This window comes from Lutra lutra, chromosome 18 (assembly GCF_902655055.1).
Source record: "Lutra lutra chromosome 18, mLutLut1.2, whole genome shotgun sequence".
NCBI lineage: Eukaryota > Metazoa > Chordata > Mammalia > Carnivora > Mustelidae > Lutra > Lutra lutra.
In genome coordinates, this window is record NC_062295.1 from 13,600,222 (window position 1) to 13,616,927 (window position 16,706).

Genomic DNA, 16,706 nt, shown 5'->3' on the forward strand with positions numbered 1-16,706 from the left:
AGGAAAAGGGGAGGACACCCCAGCAGAATTAGGAACAGAAGTAGGACTTTGATGGCATTAAACTCGGCTATGGCTTCATGGAAAGGGTAGCTGGGCAAGGGCAGTGGGAAAAGGAGAGAGGAGATCTAGAACTTAGTCACTCGCATGTCATCATCAAGGTGATAGTAATATGACTGCCATTCAGTTTTCTTCATATCCCAGAAGTGGTCTGGGGAACACTGATGTGTTAGTTGTCTGTCTTCTCTTCAGGGGCATCTGCCCCTCATGAGCCGTGGTGCTCAGTGGCACATGCATTCCTCTGTTGCCCACTCCCAGGACGGTGCCCACCTGCGCATGTTGCAGGAGCTGAGTATCAAACCACCCCATGGAGAACGCTGCATTGTTTTATGCTTGTGAAGTCAGTGCATCAGGAATTTGAGACGAGCACTAGAAGGCTGGGGCAGGAGCCCCCGGGGGCACAGTCGGTTAAGCATCCGACTCGTGGTTTCAGCTAAGATCGTGGTCTCAGGGTTGTATGATCAAGGCCCACATCAGTCTCTGTCCTGGGCAGAGTCTGCTTTGGATTCTCTTTTCCTCTCCCTGGGCCTTCCCCCTTCTAAATGAAATAAATCCTTTAAAAAAGAAGACAGGTGTCAGGAGGGACAAAGTTGCCCCAGGTTCAGCATCGCTGCTCGGTGTCGGGCACTTTCCTGAGTGATTCCGTAGATTCTTCCCTTCATGGTGGGAGTCGTATTTGCCCTCATTTTACTGATGAGCAGCCAGCATGTTGGAGAGGTGATAAAACTCGCCCGACCTCACAGTCACAGTGAGTGAAGAGCTATGGTTTGAACCCAGATCTCGAATTTCAGAGCTAAACTTCTTTCCAGTTGCCATGCTGCCTTTGCAGAGTGCCTGCCCATATCGCCAAGAAGGAAGGAGGCCATCTCATCCGAGAATCTCCTGCCTCCCAATGAGACAAGGGGTTCTCAAGCCGCCATCATACTGGTCCCCTAGGGGACACAGGGAAAGGCCAAGGGGAAGGGGCGGTTGGGGGCACTATGTTAAAGGTCCTGTAATCCGTGGGACAGCCTGACGCAACAGAGAACGGTCTCTCCTCAAATCCCAGTAGTCCTTGTTGAGGAACACTATGCTTAAGAAGGGGAAAAATAAGTGAAATATTCATCCGTACTGAAACCATCTAGAAGGTTGCTCAGGTACAGTAAGATCGAGCCCCACATCGGGCTCCCTGCTCGGCGGAAAGCCTGCTTCTCCTTCTCCCGTTCCCCCTGCTTGTATTCCTTCTCACTGTGTCTCTCTGTCAAATAAATAAATAAAATCTTAAAAAAAAAAAAAAAAGAATTTGGGGGTGCGCAGCACAAACAGTCCTACCATAGTGGAGGTGAAAAGCCCACTAAAAGCTCATTTTAGAGGCTGAAAAAGGGAGATTTGAATCTCCGTTCCACCGTGTATCATTGGCTAGCCTGGTCAAGTAACTGCTCAGAGCCTTGACTTCCTTATCTGTAAAATAGGCATCATCAGGGTATCTCTCCCAAAGACCTGCTGTAAGAAGTAACTGAAATACTGTCTGTTTAGAAATACTCAGTAGTAGCTATTACCATCATAGCTCTTTCCACCTGACGCATGGGGAAAAGAAACAGCAGCAGGATGGACAAGAGCTTGCGGGACAAAGCATAGCGTTTTCACAGACAATGTGTAACAGGCGAAGTGACTGGGACCCCATGAATTACAGTGAAATGTACCATACGCCATCAATATCTATCCCACCGGTTTCCATTTATTGAGCAGTACATCATTAGAATATCCCAGGGCTCTCAACAATAAAATCAATAAGACGGTTCAGCCATGGGCTGTGGTTTAATAACTCCAGACTTGAATGGAGGGGGGAAAAAAAAAATCAGTGAGCAGGAACAGTTCCTGAGTGCTTGGTCGGGGGTGGAGGGAGACATTTCCTCAGAGTAGGAGAAAAACAACAGTGAGTTAGCCTTCGGTCTCTAGCGGAGCAGGAGGCCATGGGGATCTAAGGTGGCATCAGGAGATGGGGCTGGGTAGAACGACACCTGGGGAGACATGGTTTTGTAAGGGTGGTTGAAAAGAAGGTATCCAAAATGGGGTTCTCAACCCTGACTGCACATCAGATCCCCTGGGGAGCTTTAAAAAAAATTGCCAATACTGGCACCCACCAAAGTCACCGAAGTAGAATTTCTTGGGGGAGGAGCCAAAGCATGGGTTGGGTTGGGTTGGGTTGGGTTGGGCTTTTTTAAGATGCTCCGGTGACTCTAATGCATGGCCAGGGTTAAGAATCACTAGCCTAGACTGGTGATCTTCAAACGTTAGCTGGCATCAGAATCATCCGGAGGCTGGTTCAGTGATAGGTGGGTAGCTGGTCCTCACCCCCAGAGTTGCAGAGTCAGAAGGGGGGGAGGGGACTGACATTTTCATTCCCACCAAGTTCTCAGGTATTGTTAATGTTGCTGATCAGAGACCACATTTTGAGAACTTGTGTTCTAGAGCAGTGCTGCTCAATGGAGGGTGATTTTGTCCCCTTCTCCCAGGGGATGTTTGTCAAGGAACGGACATAATTTGGGGAGGGTGCTGCTGGCATCTAGTTGGTAGACACCGGGGATAAGACCAGACATCCTACAGTGCACAGGGTGGCCCTCACCTCCTACCGCAGGTGATCGGGCCCCAAATATCACTTATGCCAAGGTTGAGAAACCCCTTTAGGTCCAGCAGGAGCCCCAGTGGTGTTAGGAAAGCTGGGGTTCATGCCAGGTAACATCTGGACATGGAACACGGTATTTGAAACCCAATCCACTTGAACCTTAATCTCTTCTCCACCTCCTGGCTCTGTGACTTTGGGCAACTTCCTTATCCTCTCTGATCCCAGGACAATTTTCCATGAATGGGGAGGATTTCCATGAGCAGCATTTCTGTGAGAGGTAAAAGCCTATGAAAGAACTTCATGAATGTTAAGTGCTCAACAAATTGGGGTGAAAATCGGAAGGATAGTGTTTCTCGGTGGGCCCCGGCTCTCTCTCCTCGGCAGGAAGGTGGTCCCTCCAAGAGCCTACTGTAGAAACCTACTGATGAAACCTCCTGGTTTCCTAAAGCCAGGAAAGCCAACCTTGGAGAAAGGACCTGTGAGTCCTTCATGACATATGGGGCTGCTCGGGCATCAGTCTGTACCTGGCCTTCCCCTTCCCTCGTTTGTTTAACAAACTCGGCACGTCCCAGGCGGGAAGCGAGCTTGTGCAGTCCAATTAACATTCCTCAAGCTTCCTTCACACCTCTCCCATCTCCATGATTTTGCCATATCCACATTCCCCCCTGCCCTATTATTCTCATATCGTTTTCATTGCAAGAGACTCACTTTCATATTTACTTAAGTCAATTTTATTTTCAGAACCATTTTGCATCCCTGCCATAAGTGGAAATCTCGCTCTCGTTTGCCATAAAGAGGCCCCAGCCCCACAGATGGGTCTGGTGGTGTTCAGCATTAGCTGGTTGCCCCTGCTGCCTGCTGAAGACGCCAGTCCTGTGGGCCTGTCCCTCCTTGTTGGCACAGGAAGTTTAGGAAGGGAGTACTGCCCAGGACATGGCTGCGCTGACCTAAGGCTTCCTGGGTGGGCTCATCGGAGGGCTAGGTGAGAACTGGAAAGGGAATCATGGTCCTACCCTGATACTCTGGGCCATTCAACATCCTGTCCCTTGGGGAACTCTGACATCATGTTTAGGGACCCCCAACTCAAAGTTTTCCAGGTTCGGTCTCAGACACCACTTCTCAGATCTGTAAATTATAATTATAAGTTTCAGTGCACAGCCGGGGGGGTGGTGGGCCTCCAGAGTCAGCCACCATGGGTTCACTACCTGGCTCTTGGTGCTGTCAGGCTCCATGATCTTGCTTTGCATGTATTATAGCTTTTAGACCTTACAGCATCCCTCAGAGGAGATGCCTCTTCTGCAGATGGGGAAACTGAGGCACAGAGTCGCTAGTTGGCCTGTGAGGAAATGGTGGATTCAGGATAAAGTCCCAGGCCAAGTCCCTACATGGGATGGCTGAGTGAGGAGAGCGAGATGGGTCCCTTGAAAATAGAGGGAGGGAGGGAGCAGAGGGAAGGAAGGAGTGTTAACATATGATCCAGCAATTCCACCTCTGGGAATGAACCCCAAAAGTGTGGAAGACAGGTCTCAAAGACACATGGACACCTGTATCCTTAGCAGCATTATTCCCAGGAGCCGAATGGTGGGAGCCACCGGCTGTCCACCAGTGGACGAGTGGAGAAAGGAAAATGTGCTCTGTCATTAGAGCAGACCTTTACTCAACTTCAGAATGAAACGAAATCCTGCCACATGCTCCAACGCATATGAACCCCAGAAATGTGATGGTAACTGAAGAAGCCAGTCAGAAAAGAACAACTGTTCTCCGATTCCACATGTGTGAAATCTCCACAGTGGTCCCATTCATAGAGGCCGAGGGACCAGTGGTTGTCTGGGAGTTGGGGGGAAGAGGGAATGGGAGTTGTGGTTTAATGAGAAGGATTCCAGTTGTGCAAGGTGGAAAGTTCTGATGGTGGGTCACACAGCAGTGCGGACGTGCTCACCACTACTGAACTGTGCACTTACCGGTGGTTAAGATGCTAAATGTTAGGTGCATTTTGGCACAGTTTTATACTGCTTTATTCAAAAAGCAGTGCAGGATGCTTGGAGGGCCTGCGGGAGACTCAGAGAAGGGAGAAGGGAAGGTCAAGGGTGGCTTCGCCAAGAAAGGTCCTGAGCCCTGAAGGGTGCTGGCCTGGCCAGCTTTCTCCTTGCGCCCGCGTTCTCTCCTGACTCCATGGTCCCCGCTCCAGGCCCTCTGCCCTCACTGCTCCTGTCCAGCTGCTGGTGATCAGACAGCAATGACACAGCAGCTCCCACGCTGGAGGGCAGCTGGGCATTTGCCTGACTCCTCGGCAAGGGTCCCCACACTGCCCTAAAGCCTTGAGGAAAGGTGGGGACCCAGCCCTCTGCTGGTTCACTGGATGAGTGGAAACAGTCCAGTTCAGTGGCTCAGACCCATGTCTTCATGTGGGCCTCTCGGGCCCCAAACCTGGGCGGAGCTGTCGGATTTAATCCATCAGTCAGAAATCATTCCTTCCCCAAGGCTTTCCCGCTGAGCATGCTCTGGGCCAGGCCAGGGCGGAGGGATGGTGATGATGTCCCAGAAAACACGAGACCTGCCCTCGTCCGGGGGTGCTGACAGCTGTCCAACACCCAGGTGACATGATGTATGTAGGCAGCTGCGAGAGAGGAGGGAATCCTGCCCCGCGGGCCTTTGGGGATGAACCTCGAGGGCGTAAGGCTAAGTGGGGTGAGCCAGACAAAGAAAGACAAATCCTGCGTGGTCTCACTCAGATGTAGAATCGGAAAAAAGGGAGGGAGGGAGGAAAGGAGCAAGCCAGACTCCTAGAAACAGAGTAGAAAAGTGGCTGCTGGAGTCTGGGGGATGGGAGAAATCGGGAGCAGTGGGTAAAAGGGCGCACACCACCAGTTAGGAGAGGGACAAGTTCTGAGGGGCTCGTGTGCATCATGGTGGCTGCAGTTGAGAACACCTTGTTGTATGATTGAAATTTGTAGAAAGTAGCCTTACATGTTCACACACGCGCGCGCACACACACACACACACACACACACAAGATAAATATAAAATGTGTGAGGTGATGGTGTGTTAATTAACTAGATGGATGGGGGACCTGTCATGGTGTATATCAAGTCTCTACAATGTACACTTAAAGTATCTCAAAATTTTATACGTCAGTTGTATCTTAAGCTGAAGAGAAACAAGGGGCGGGAGGGAGAGGGGAAGAGTAGGAAATCGGGGAAGCTAAGCTGGCTCTCAGAGGACGTCTTTCCATGCGTAGTGCTAATGCTCTGAAGGTTAGAATCCCAGACTGGAGACTTCGTCTCCCTCACCTGTAGCATAACACACAGGTTTGGAGCCCGGCAGACCTGAGTATTTGTCTTTTTTCCGGCACTCTGTTGAGAAGGTGACTTGTCATCACTCCCTCAGTATCCCGTTGGCCTCAGCAGAGGATCGGATTATATTCTTGGTATCTGCTTCCTTAGACCTTGGGAAAATTAAATGATGAGGCCATGAATGGATAGTGCTAAGGACATAGTAAATGTTCAGTTTACCTAGACATCATCGTCGTTCTATAAGGGTCAGAGGGATCAAGGAAGGGAAACGGCTTGCCCAGGGGCCCATGACTGGTTCGCAGAGGAAGCAGGATTTGAACCCAGACTTGTCTTTTGGGCACTTGCCACCATACTGTGCCACCTTTCTAAGCCTACTGAGAACAGGACTTCTTTCTGGGCACTGGGCATCTCTTAAGTTTTTTTTTTTTTCTTTCTTTTTTAAGATTGTATTTATTTGAGAGAGAAAGAAAAGGAGAGCAAGCTGGGGCAGGGGCAGAGGGAGAGGGACTAGCAGACTCATTGACTGAGGAGCCTGATGCAGGGCTCCATCCCAGGGCGTGGGATCATGACCTGAGCCAAAGGCGGACGCTTAACCGACTGAGCCACCCAGGCGGCCCCCTCCCAAGTTCTCATCACGAAACCTCCGCGTAGAAATTTCCCAGTGGGAAAAGGCATTTCTGCCCAAATGCGACAAGGAACCTAGAACATGTCAAGGTTTCTCCTCCTGGTACCACGAGTACCACTTCCGTGCAACGTCCCTGCCTCCAGTGTGAAGCCGTGTGCCATCCGCAGTCCACAGTCGTGAGTCACCGCACAACCCAGCAGGGTCGGGAATGGATTGCTCACTCCTCTTTAGGGCTTTTGGGTACATTTTTTTTATCCTATTGTGGTAAGAACACTTAACACGAGATCTCCCCTCTCAACACATCTTCAAGCATACAATCCTGTGACTAAGGGTTCAGTGTTGTATGGCGGGTCTCTGGAGCTGACTTGTCCTCCTTGCCTGGAACTTCACACCCGTTGTTAGTAATCGTCCCACTCGTTGATGCTATGCAGGTGCCTACTGTAGATACCTCTCGTGGGGGGACTCGTGCAGTGTTTCCCTTTCCATGAAGGGTGTATTTCACCTAGCGTCATGTCCTCAGCGTCCATCCTGATGGGAATGCAAGGTGGTGTGGTCGCTCTGGAAAACAGAATGGAGGCGCCCCCCAAAATTAAAAGTAGAACAAGTATAATCAACCCCACTTGAGAGAGGAAGAACCGTTGGTCAGAGAGGAACCATGTCCTCCCGAAGTTCCCCCCACCCCCGGAAAGAAGCAGAGCAGAATGGCAGGCTGACCACAGCCCGAGGCTTCCCGGGCAGTAGGAAGCTGGTCACGCCCCAGCTGGGAGCCTCCCGACCTGAGCCCCATGTGCACACAGCCCTGCCTCCGCTTCTGTCCCTTCCCAGCGCAACCCTCTGACTGGGAAGCAAATCAGAAAGCTGCTCCCCTCGCAGCAGGCAGGAGAGGCTCTTTCAGAGTATAAATAGCATTGAGGGCTTTGTTGGTGGAATAACTATTCTGGCCAAGTGACTTCTTCCAATTTGTTTTTTGTTGGTTGGTTTGGGTTTTGGCTTTTTTTCTTTTTTTGAGCAGTGTCATAGATTTTTTGTGCTTATGTTTACTGTTTTTTAAATTGAGATGCAGTTGACATATAACCTACTAATTTCAGGTGTGTGATGTAAGGATTTGAAAGTTGTAGACACGGCAAAAGGACGATTGCCATAAATAGTTACCGCCCATCACGGTTGTTACGAACTGTCCGAGGCCCCGAAGCTATGGAGCAGAGCTCTGTTTCTGGATGTTTATTTGTAAGCAGCGTGTGCACAGCCTTGGGACCCTGAGCAGTCTTGGGGTTGAGCCTGGACCTGGGCCCATTAGCTAAACAGAGCTTGATGCTGATCCCTGTGAAGGAACAGCCTCGTCGAAATGATGACACGAACACCGACCATTATCGAGAGTTTACTGCATCCCAGGCACCGTGTTTGGTGCTGGGCACGAAAGTCCCCGTGACACAGAGGCTGTGATTATAACATACCCACTTTACAAATGGGAAGACTGGGGCTCAGGGCACTTGCATGACTTGTCCGAGGTCTGTCTGAACAGAAGACCCTGCACCACCGTGTTTTCCCCTCCCAGATGGTCTTCCTGGAAGGTCACTAACAGCGTCACAGCATCTGTACAACACAGTGACCCTTGCAAGGTAGCTGCTTCTCCAGCCTCTCTCTGGACCCCAAGGGTTACGGAATCCTTATCTGAGCCAAGACCATAATGAGAAATACAGAGTTTGGGCAACAGGCCAAACATGGCCCAGGTAGGAACTGGCGGGGCGCTCCACGATTCTCTCTGCTTGGCCTTCGAACCTGCATCGCAGAAGTCTGCTTGACATTCTCCCCCACAAACTGGCTTTTTAACACGGGTCTGAGGTCCGCTTCTCCTGCTGTCCCTCATCACTCAGATTCTCCCACTTATGTTCTGTTTTGTGCCACGGGCATCCAATGGAATGGTGAATTCATAGGAGCTGGGCAGTGTTTGGGTCTCTGTCTGTGAAGACCCACGTCGCCCTGACCGCATGTCACCGTGAGCTGCGCTGCAGCTGAAAGTCGACAGGCATGCTGCTTCTAGGAGCAGGTTTTGCTCTTTTTTGTAATGGCGGCAGTTTACTGAGCATCGTGGCAGTGAGGGGGCTCAGTGTCACAGACGTGCCGCCTCCCCTGTGGGACTTCTCTGGGCTTCAGCTTCGTTAGTCATATAACAGGAGGACAGGAACGCTTCTCTCAGGGTTTTAGTTAGAAGTAAAAATGTATATGTGTGTGTGTGTGTGTGTGTGTGTGTGTGTGTGTATAAAATCATAGAAAATGCGTAACGTGTAGGAGCACTCGATAAACAGTTGATATTAGAATTATCAGTAAGCATCACCTTTGTTCTGTTTCATTGTAAAATGAACACCAAATGCAGATCACGCAGAAAGGTATAAATAAGAAAGGAAAACTGTCATGTTGCCGTATGAACCTCTGTTAATATGTGGAAGCATGTCTTATAAATTGTTAGGGATTACATATCAGAAGTTGTCTTTTGCTGGGTACATTGTAGGCAATGTTCTGTACCAGTATGAATTAATAAGACCTTTTAGGGCAATTCCTGTTTTGGACCATTATAAACACTGTTAAGGTCGAGGCCTCAGGACCTTTGCACTTGCTATGCCAGCTGCCCAGAATCCTCCTCATCCCTGATAATGACATGGCTCACTCCCTCATTTTGTTCAAAGCTTGTTCGCATATCCCCACATCAGTGTTCCCTGGCCACCATAGTTAAATAAACCTCTTCCGTTAATATGCCTTTGTTCCCTTTTTCATGGCCTGTCATGATCAGCAACTGTATTTTCTATTTGCTCACTTATTCTATTGGCTCTCTGCCACTAACTAAGCAGCATGCAGGAAAGGACTCTGTTAAATCCACTGATATGGCAAGAAAAGTGCCTGGCACCTTCGAGACACCAAATGGGGCGCCTGGGTGGCTCAGTGGGTTAAGCTTCTACCTTCGGCTCAGGTCATGATCTCAGGGTCCTGGGCAGAGAGCCTGCTTCCCCCCTCTCTCTGCCCGCCTCTCTGCCTACTTGTGATCTCTCTCTCTCTTGTTGTCGAATAAATAAATAAAATCTTAAAAAAAAAAAAAAAGACACCAAATAAACGAATAAATGAACGAAAGTGCGTTCTGTACATAGAGACTGACATGCTTTCTTCTCCTTCCCTTAGGATAGATTCTTGGGGGTGGAGTTACTGGGTTAAGGGCCATGCGTATTTAAAATTATAATTCTTGCTGTCACATCACTGCTGGTAAAGTTGTGGCCGTTTCCAGCCTTGCCAGCAGCGTAGGAGAGAACATTTGCCCGGTTCCTGCTTGTGCTGGCCATCTCACCGCAATCCACTGCAGACCCACTCCTGGTAAAGGAGGCTTTTCTAGACCACAGCCTCAGCAGTGGGGCTGGGGTGTGGAGGGGGCCGCCGCATGGGGCGTCTCCATCCTGTCTGTGGTATGGCTTCTTGTCATCTCCAGCTCCCCACCCCCGTGTCAGAGCAGCTTGCTGGAATGGTCATTACAGGAACCAGGGGTTTGCAGCAAAAATAGGAAAGTGGTTGTGGGCAGCAGGCAAAGGGCATCGTGTGAACCTCAGCCCTTTTGAATAGCACCCTTGCCCTGCCGCCATGTGGGGACAAAACTCTCTCATTCCCTCTCTTGTTGTTCAGCAAAATGCATTGAGGTCCTACTGTGTGCCAGAATGTATGAATGCATGTTACAGTTGTTTCTGGAGCCAGCCTAAGGGTGTCCTGCCAGCTCCATCACTGGGTTCATGACGGCGCAGAACCTAGGTGAGGGGGCAGCAGGTTTGTGAAAGACCAAGGGCCATAGAAAAGGCCTGAAGGCATTATTGCCTTTTGAGCTCCTGGGGGTTTCGTTTGCCTTTGTTTTTAAGTGTGGCTGCCGTGGTTCGGGGTTGAGTGGATCCGACTTTTCCACCGTGGCTCCCCCCTTTCCTCGTTTTTCTCCCTGCCTCTATACAAGCATCTGATCACTTGCATTTGTCTCTATTTGTACCTGTGTGTGTGTGTGTGTGTGTGTGTGTCTCTGTCTTTCTCAGTGTTTCTGGGTAGGTCTCTCTATACGGTTCTCTCTCCGTGGGTGGGAGTCAGGGGGAGGTCCTGCTGCCTTGGGTCTCCCTCTGTTTTTCTCAAGGTGTGAGCGTGGCCTGTCTGCAGCCCCGTTCCCTCTCTGTGTCTGTCTCTGTCTCTATTTCTGTCTGTCCCTTTCTGCCCCTCTCCCTCATTTCTCCCTCCGTGTGAGTCTTTTCTTCAGGTATTTTGGTTCTTTCTCACCCACCCTTATCCTCAAAATAGCTGTACTCCAGAAGAGCTCTGGGTTTTTGTTCTCTATTCTCTTTGCTACTCCCCAGACCAGCTGTCTGACCCAGGGACGGCTTTCGGTCTGGAGGCTCAGTTGCTGGAATGATAGCGTCTGATTTCCTGGTGCTCAGCTCCTTTCTTCAGAAGGAAAGCATCCACGTCTGTGTCTGTCTGTGAATCTGCTCTTCATTCTAAAACCCTAAAGAAAGTTACAAAAGGGGGCACTTGGGTGGCTCATTTGGTTAAGCATCTGCCTTCAGCTCAGGCCATGATCTCAGGGTCCCTTCTCAGCAGGGAGCCTGCTTCTCGGTTTGCCTTTCCTCGCCCCGCTGCTTATGCTCTCCCTGTCAAATCTTTTTTTTTTTTTTTTAAGAAAGTTACAAAAGGTTTCTTTCCACCTCAGCACACAGCACCCTACAGTCTTCACGCCAGCCTTCCCCATCTCCCTGCTCTCTGATTCCCAGGAGGGCAGATGGAGGTAGCTGGCCTGGATTTGGGCTTCCACTCCTTGCTTCTCTCCTCATTCCCTGTGCGACCCTGGGGAAACATGGGGACCTCTCTGAGCCTTGGAGCCTTACAGTGCATCTCTCCCAAAGCTAAATTCCAGCTCCGCACCTGCCGCACAGCACGATGCTGGTGCGCAGCAGGCCCTCAGATGACGTCAGCTCCTCTGGACCAGAGCAGCCAGAAGGCATTCCTTCATCCAGTCATTCATTCAGCAACCTGGCAACAGACATCCACGGCTGACCCTAAAGGCCCCATCAGCCTCAGTCACTAAGAACCCCAGGTCATTGTTACCCCGAGACCTTGGGCAGGGATGAGCAGTGTTACCTGAGGGCCAGCAGGAGCCTCTCCAGAGTGAACTTCCTGTAAGATACAGTGTCATGGGCCACGTTTAGTTTAGACCTTTGAAAAATCACCCAGTGGTGTCCAGATGCAAAAAGGTGGCACTAAGTACCCGTTGTTTTTAAACAATCCTCTTTTGTCTGATAAAGAGTTTCCAAAGGAGGCAAGGAGAGGCCGCTGCCAGCATGGTAAAGATCTGTGTGCTGCCTTTGAGCTACAGTCATGGGAAGGAGAGAAATAAGCTTTTCTTATACCTTAATATCTTTTACTTTAGATTCTCGCATTCCGTAGTCTGTTCATGATCCACTTGTGAAAACAGGCTCCCATCCTGCATGTCTTTGTACTCCAGCCTTTGTCCAGGGCTGGCATGTGGGAGGTTTTAAGGATGCAGGATGGGGTGAGTGGGTCAGTAGGTGGTTGGCTGGGTGGATGGATGAATGGATGGAAGGAAGGATGGAAGGATGGATAGATAAAGTTGCAGGAGTATTTAAAGGGACATGATTACCCCAGGCGCGCCCCTCTCATATAGTCACCAAGAAAGCCCAGTGTATTTGTGATTGGTTTGGAGAGAAGAGGAGAGGGCGGTGAGGATAGGCCTATCTGGTTCTGCCCAGGCTGTCCTCAACCCGAGCCAAGATGATAATTACCCCAGGTTTGCAGCTACTGATTGAACAGCCAAGGAGCCTAAAGATGCTGGGATCCGTCTAGAGCACTTGAAGAGAGGGGCTCAGGAGCTTTGGGCTACACTTGCTAAGATCGCCTCTGTCCCTGCAGGCAGATTGCTTGCTTCTCTATCACCCTCCAAGGGCAACCTGAACATGCTTTGGTCCTAAAACAATTGATCATTGTCTTCTGTTTTTCCTTTGTTGGCTGAGAGCTCCTCAAAGGAAAGGATTTTTTTTTTCCCCAAATTTTCTTTTTCTAGTACCTTGCATGGTACTTGGCGCGTAGTATAGGCTAAGTTAATATAGCATGGATCGATGAGTTGATAGATGGTCAGAAGAGTGGGGGCATGGATGATTTGCTTTGAGGATGATGGGTAAGCAGATGGATGGATGGTTTTAAAGATGATGAGTGGATGGGTGGAATGGATGAATGGATGGTTGATTTTCTGGATGATAAGCCATTGAATGCTGTGCTGGATGGGTAGCTGAATGGTTTGCTGGTTGGGTGGTTGGATATGGATGGATGGCTGGTTGGATTCCAATGGATAGGTGGTTGGATTTAGATGGACGGATGGATGAAAAGATGTGATCTTCTTGGCCACCTAGAGTCAGCCTCCCACATGGTAGAGGAACCCTCTGTGCAGTACCTGTGATAGCCCCTCGAATGCATTGCCTATCTCCCTGCAGTGGCGAATTCACAGGGTATTTCATTAACAAGCAGAATTATTATCAACTTTTCCAAAGTCTAGGCATGGTAATGTAGTGTGTGTTAGCGTTTCAGGGGATTGGCTCTGGAAACAGACCTGGGTTTGAATCACAGCTGAATCAGTTACAGCAGTGTGACCTTGAACAGACAAATCCCTTGGCCTCTCCAGGCTATGTTTTCCTCATTAGCAAAATGGGACTAATAGCACTCTCCCACAGGACTGGTGAGAGGATTGAGTGAAATGATGGATGGCAAGGGCTGGTCAGTGCTCAGTAAAATGCAGTGTGATTGTTATGGTACCAAACCAGAATGTACCCCTCCTATAACTTCTTTCTTCATCAAGAACCAGAGGTGTGCCAGATACTGTTACAGCCTTGTGTGTTTGATGACAAAGAAGGCTGAGACAGCCCCTCTTCTCATGGAGCTGATATTCCAGTGGGGTGCTCAAACAGTTAACAAGTGAGCAGGTACACAGTTTCAGATGGTGTTAAATGCCATGCAGAAAGTCGAGCTAAGGTGAGGTAGAAGAGAGTGATGTGGCTGAGGGTGGCAGGTGGTCTTTTGTTGAGCTGTGAACTGATGACGGGAAGATGCAGCCATGCAAAGATCTAGGGAGCTAGAAGAGCCACGGAGAAGGTCCTGAGACAGAAACAGACTTGCTCAAGGGAAAGAAAGAAGGCCAGGTCCAGGGTGGAGAGTAGGGCAATCGGGCCAGAGCCAGAGCACGCAGGCCACAGAGGCCGTGCCTTGTGATTTGGACATTAGCCATGTTAGTTTCATCCTGTCCTCTGGAACAGCCTAGAAGGAGCCTTGTTCATTTACAGCCATTCAGCTTTCCAGTGACACTGACAGGCTCCTGATCTCCTGACCTCTAGACTAAACACTCCCAGTTCTCTGTTTTCCAAGTTGACACCCCAAGTTGACACCTGCAGCTATGACCCTGACAACATTCTGGGTCTCATAAACCTAGAACCCAGAAGAAACCAGGTTTGACCCAAAGGAAATCAGGCTGAAGAGAGGCAGGAGAGCTCTCGTCAAAACTGTAACAAACTAAGCCATTGATAAGCTCTGTACCCCCTTGAAACCCTGCCCTGGGAGTGTTGGCAAGGGCAAGTAGGAGAAAAGGAGGCTTTAAGGCTACTTCTAGAATAAAAGACCTCTGGAACCAGGGGGATGCATGTGGGTCTGATACAGGATCTGGGTGTTCAAAGAAAACTGCGCTATGATGGTGGCTGATGTCCAGCTGGGCTGATGGAGTAGGTCACATAGTGCTGTTAGGGTCCCGTCACTTGGCATTGCTTCCTCTGTGTTCTCTTCCTCTCAGGTGATCTTTCTCCATGTGGGGTTAAAATGGCTCTTAGAATCTTCCAGTTTTGTGTATACCAGAAAGGGAACCTCTCTAATCTAGTTGTTCCAACAAAAGCCTAGAATTCTGTGTTCTGGGCTAATTAGCTTGGGTAGGTCACTCATCCCCCTCTGAACCATACAGTCTGTTGCTAGGGAGATGCTGTGTTCAGACTGGCTAGGCCTTGAGCTCTGGGACCTTCCCTGTCACTGATAATGGAGGGAGACCGTCCCCATTCATAGACTGAAAACAGAGGAGGGGATGATGTCCTCCAAAATACTGCGTGATAACGGTTTCATTGTACCAGATGAGTAAGCTCTAGAGATCTTCTGTACGACCTCATGCTTCTCATCAACAGTACTGTACTGTGAACTTAAAAATAAGAGTGCAGGTGTCATCTTATCTGTTCTTTCCACAGTGTTTACCAAAAAAGATGCTGTTCTGAGGAGAAGGGAAAGTGGATTCTGGGCAGGCAAAACCAGTTCCTGTGTCTTCTGTTTCCTAGCTCAGAATTAACTGCTCCTTCCCCTTCAGAGATACCTCTCATTTCCTCCTGCCTTGTTCGATGGTTTAATGCAAGTCTTTATGTCTCCATCAGCTTTTAGAGCTCCTTGGAGGTGGGAACCTCAGAGAACCTTAGAGCCCCCCCACGCATGCACCAGGACAGCGTAAGGGTCCAGGACAAGCTTGCTTGGGCTGCCTGAGGTTTCAGGGCCCCATCTGACCATGACCATGCCCTTCAGATAGTCCCCAAGATGAAGCATCAGAGAAGCTCCCCATCCTCCCCCGCTGCAAAGAACCTGGGATGCTCACCCCACCCCATGGTCTCTCGGGTCTCCCCCCAGGCAAAGCCAACAAGAATGTGCAGTGGGACGAGGACTCGGTGGAATATATGCTCGCCAACCCGGTCCGAATCGCCTTCGTGCTGGTGGTCCACGGCCGCGCCTCTCGACAGCTGCAGCGCATGTTCAAGGCCATTTACCACAAAGACCACTTCTACTACATCCATGTGGACAAGGTGAGGACCCCCGCCCGCCCCTGCCCCGCCCCATGCCCCCAGTTGTCACTTGCTGGCTTTTTCCGCCGGTCTGTCGGCTCCTCTACAAGCCAGCCGCCCTTTCAGGCAAGGCTTGTGGGTTGATCAGGGGCTTCTCCTCGGAGCCCCTCCAGGAGTGTGTGTGTGTGTGTGTGTGTGTGTGTGTGTGTGTACATGCATGCATGTAAGCACGTGTGTGCGCGTGCATTTGCGTGTTAGTTTCAAAGTTCCCAGCTGTGACTTTAGACTTTCTCCATAAAACTTTTCTTCACTGCCCTACTGGCCCGTGCACTTCTGGCCACTTTGGGAGGCTGGCCATCCCAGAGGTGAGCACATGTTTCCCATGAAGGGCCAGGTGGTAAATATTTTAGGCTCTGCAGGCATATGCTCCTGCCACAGGGACTCCGCTCTTCATTGGAGTGGCAAAGCAGCCCTGAGAAATGCACGTGTCTGTGTGGCTGTGTTCCAATAAAACTTTATTTACAAAATGCCACAGCAGGCTTTCTGACCCCTGCACTGTCTTGGCGGGGAGGTTTTTGTTGGTCTGCTGACCCCTTCGTCAAGAAGGCATAAGGGAATGGTTGATCACAGCAGGCCTGTGAGAGAGGGGCCGGTGGAGGAATCCCGCCCCTCGAAATACTCACCAGGTTTAGACACAGTCACACTTCCTAGCTGCTCATCCTCAGACTGCATGCGTCAGTCTTTAAAAATGCAGAGTCCTGGGCACCAGCCCACGCCTCGTGAGTCCTTAGCTCAGAGGTGGGGCCTGGGAGTCTGCATTTCAAGGAACTGAAGGAAATTTTTAAAAAATAACAAGGTTTTGAAAGCCACTATAGAAAGGACACTCCCAGCTGGAACCAGTTCCTTGGCCAAGTCCGCGTTGTTCAGAAGCCGTGTCACCTAAAGGGGAAGGGAGACAGGGGGGTGAGGGGCACGTCTGCCCATGTTCTGGGCCGCTGAATGTCCCTTCTTCTCTCCCCGGGGGAAAGCGCTCGAATTACTTGCATCGGCAAGTGCTGCAGTTCGCCAGACAGTACAGCAATGTTCGTGTCACGCCCTGGAGGATGGCCACCATCTGGGGGGGCGCCAGCCTCCTGTCCACGTACCTGCAGAGCATGCGGGACCTCCTGGAGATGACCGACTGGCCCTGGGACTTCTTCATCAACCTGAGCGCCGCCGACTACCCCATCAGGTGAGGTGGCCTTGCTCTC

General features: G+C 50.3%; 1 protein-coding gene across 1 annotated transcript in view; it reads left to right on the forward strand.

The window, feature by feature from the left end:
- XYLT1 (xylosyltransferase 1) overlaps positions 1-16,706 on the forward strand; it is a 304,182-nt gene that overhangs the window by 210,480 nt on the left and 76,996 nt on the right. Inside the window, 2 exon segments of the mRNA XM_047713155.1 lie at positions 15,305-15,477; positions 16,485-16,687. Of these exon segments, the coding sequence (XP_047569111.1) occupies positions 15,305-15,477; positions 16,485-16,687 (376 nt within the window).